At 40.1% G+C, this 2,376-nt stretch overlaps 1 protein-coding gene across 1 annotated transcript; it reads right to left on the bottom strand.

The window, feature by feature from the left end:
- Positions 1-1,059: 1,059 nt before the first annotated feature.
- Positions 1,060-2,370, bottom strand: LOC111377536 (probable dolichyl-diphosphooligosaccharide--protein glycosyltransferase subunit 3B). The gene has a single exon (XM_023000662.1). The coding sequence runs from the start codon at positions 2,358-2,360 to the stop codon at positions 1,317-1,319; it is 1,044 nt and encodes a 347-aa protein (XP_022856430.1). The 5' UTR covers positions 2,361-2,370; the 3' UTR covers positions 1,060-1,316.
- Between the last annotated feature and the right edge of the window lie 6 nt (positions 2,371-2,376).

The raw sequence follows: 2,376 nt of genomic DNA, 5'->3' as shown, positions 1-2,376 counted from the left end.
AAAAAAGGCAAAGTGTTCAATTGAAACTTGGAGCATCCGACACATATATTATATCCATACCCATACCCAGGTCGAGTACTCCGACCATCTCAAAGAGTCCTAGCATCAGAATTCAAAGCAACCTAATTCACACTAATTCTAATCTCAACTAAAATAAAGAAGCAATGCAGGTAGAAGGCGCACTTCTACATCAGTATACCACTCAGTCCTCAAAATCTTTGCAATGCTAGTCACCACCAATGTAAGATCTCCAATATCTATTTTGGAATTAAAAAAATAATAAAAAAATCCTGCCACACCATTTCTTATACAATTCTGGGGGCTTCAGCTGCTTAATTTTTTTGGACTTGGATCCTTAAAGTTGGGGGAGCACCAAATATAAGAAGACAGCAATCTCAAGAGCAGGGTAATGGAGAAAAAGGCGCTAACTTAGTTCGGCCACAATGTTATTATCAATACTAGTAAACTCAACTATGTGATTATATTTTATTAAACGTTCTTTCTTTTCCCAGAGAACCATCCTTTTTAACCACTAGAATTTATTTCCTAAATTCTCAGTTCATTGTCAAAAAACTCTCAATTTTCCACAATGGAACTCATATTTATCATCTAAATTTACAGACCAGATTAATATCCAAATTACGATCGTATCTGACGCAAAATAAATATTTCAGGACAAAAGAGCAATTTGCCAAATACCACGGTCTCATCAGTGCCCTTCGCATTCTCAGTATTACTCATCCCGAAAATTATCAACTACCAAACTATTAATCCCTTATCCAAAGAAAAACAATAACCAGTCCTCTCATAATTATATTTGATGTCCCTAAATATTAGCTAAGATTCCAACTGCCCTTTGTCCCTCATTAACAGTATTATCTGAGACATCAGAACAAAGAATGAACCAATGCGATACAGACACAAGTTATCATCATTTATCGCTTCTTGATTCGTTAATTTTCCTCATTGAGCATGTAAAATCTGCCAAAGAATACCTTTTGCTTAGATGTTGCCTATCTAAATAACCATAAAGCCCATGGGTTAGGTGTGGACAAGTCAAATGCAAAATTTTCAGCACCCATAATTTAGTAAATGATACAGACCAATAACAAAATCAATACAACACCACCAAAATAGAGTATCTGGTACGGTATACTAAAATGTTTCAAGAAATTAAAAATCCATTCAAGTAAAATGCTCAAGTTTGGATATCTTTATGAGCTATACTTTGAACGAAGTCTTCTACATATTCAAACTGGTATAAACCTCTTACCTAAGTGAAGATAACATCTTCAATCTCTACTTCCGCAATGCCATTACTGCCAGCTAGAAGGCCAGTATGCATGAATTCCATAGCCCGTCTTCCAATTATCCAGGAAAACCACCTGCTTGACTGCCAAGAACGACACTAACAGCACAATAATCATTGTCACTCTCTGTACAGTCCTGTTTTTAACCCTAATCAGCACATGAGTAACAAAAGCCAACAGAAGTCCTACGATTGTATATAAGAACCCGACTGCAAAACCCTCAGCTCCTAACTGCATCCCAGATCCCTGGTAAAAGAAAACCAGCTTCGACGGATCATTCCTGTCAAGCAAGAACATGGGCATTTTTCTAATTATATTAAACATCGCTCCTGATACACTAAAGAAGTACACAAAAATCGCCCCAGCCATCCAAATGTTCTTATCGTGCAAAACAGTGTTCCCAGCTATCAATTTCTTCAGAAAAAATGGTGTCCAAATCAAAATTGCAATTGCTATAAACGCGATCTGTTTCTTGGAAACAATGGGTGGGCGATGAACGGGCCCCACAGAAAGCCTACTCCTTGATTCGATAAACTCAGCCATCGATTCAGCCAATCTCGAAAAGTCTGAGGCGTCCATTGGGATTGAATCTTTCTTCAGATCAGTAGCTGAAGGTGGAAATAGGCGAATGTGGGGGAGGGAGTTGACCCCAAAAAGGGCGAAAGACGACTGGGATTCTTGAAATTCGATTTCAAAAAAGAAGATAAGTCCTTTCTGGTCTGGATTGTTTGTGTAGAAAGAGGAAGAGACGAGTGCGAATTCAGATTTGAGGGTAGGAAGGGAGAGTTCAGCCTTGGAATGAAGCGATTGGGCGTCGAAAAAGAGGAGGAAGTGGAATGGACGAGGGGTGGGAAGGGAGAGGATGCGGCGAAGGAGAGGATCGGTTAAGTGGATGACGCCGGTGGAGGATTGGGATTGGAGGGCAGAGAGTTCGGAGACGACGGAGTCTGACGAGAGGGATGAGGCAAGAGGTGTTAGGAGGTTTAAGATGAGGAGGAGGATGAGGGGGACGGCGGAGTTGGCATTGGTTAGGGTTGTGAAGATCGCCATTTGGGGTTGCGATGTG

The sequence above is a fragment of the Olea europaea genome, unplaced genomic scaffold (assembly GCF_002742605.1).
Source record: "Olea europaea var. sylvestris unplaced genomic scaffold, O_europaea_v1 scaffold16676, whole genome shotgun sequence".
Lineage (NCBI taxonomy): Eukaryota > Viridiplantae > Streptophyta > Magnoliopsida > Lamiales > Oleaceae > Olea > Olea europaea.
Note: the sequence above shows the minus strand (reverse complement) of the source record. Positions and strands in the feature narration are given on the sequence as shown.

Excerpts from the sequence above, each read along its gene's own strand:
- LOC111377536 (XM_023000662.1), bottom strand. The coding sequence starts at position 2,360 with ATGGCGATCTTCACAACCCTAACCAATGCCAACTCCGCCGTCCCCCTC.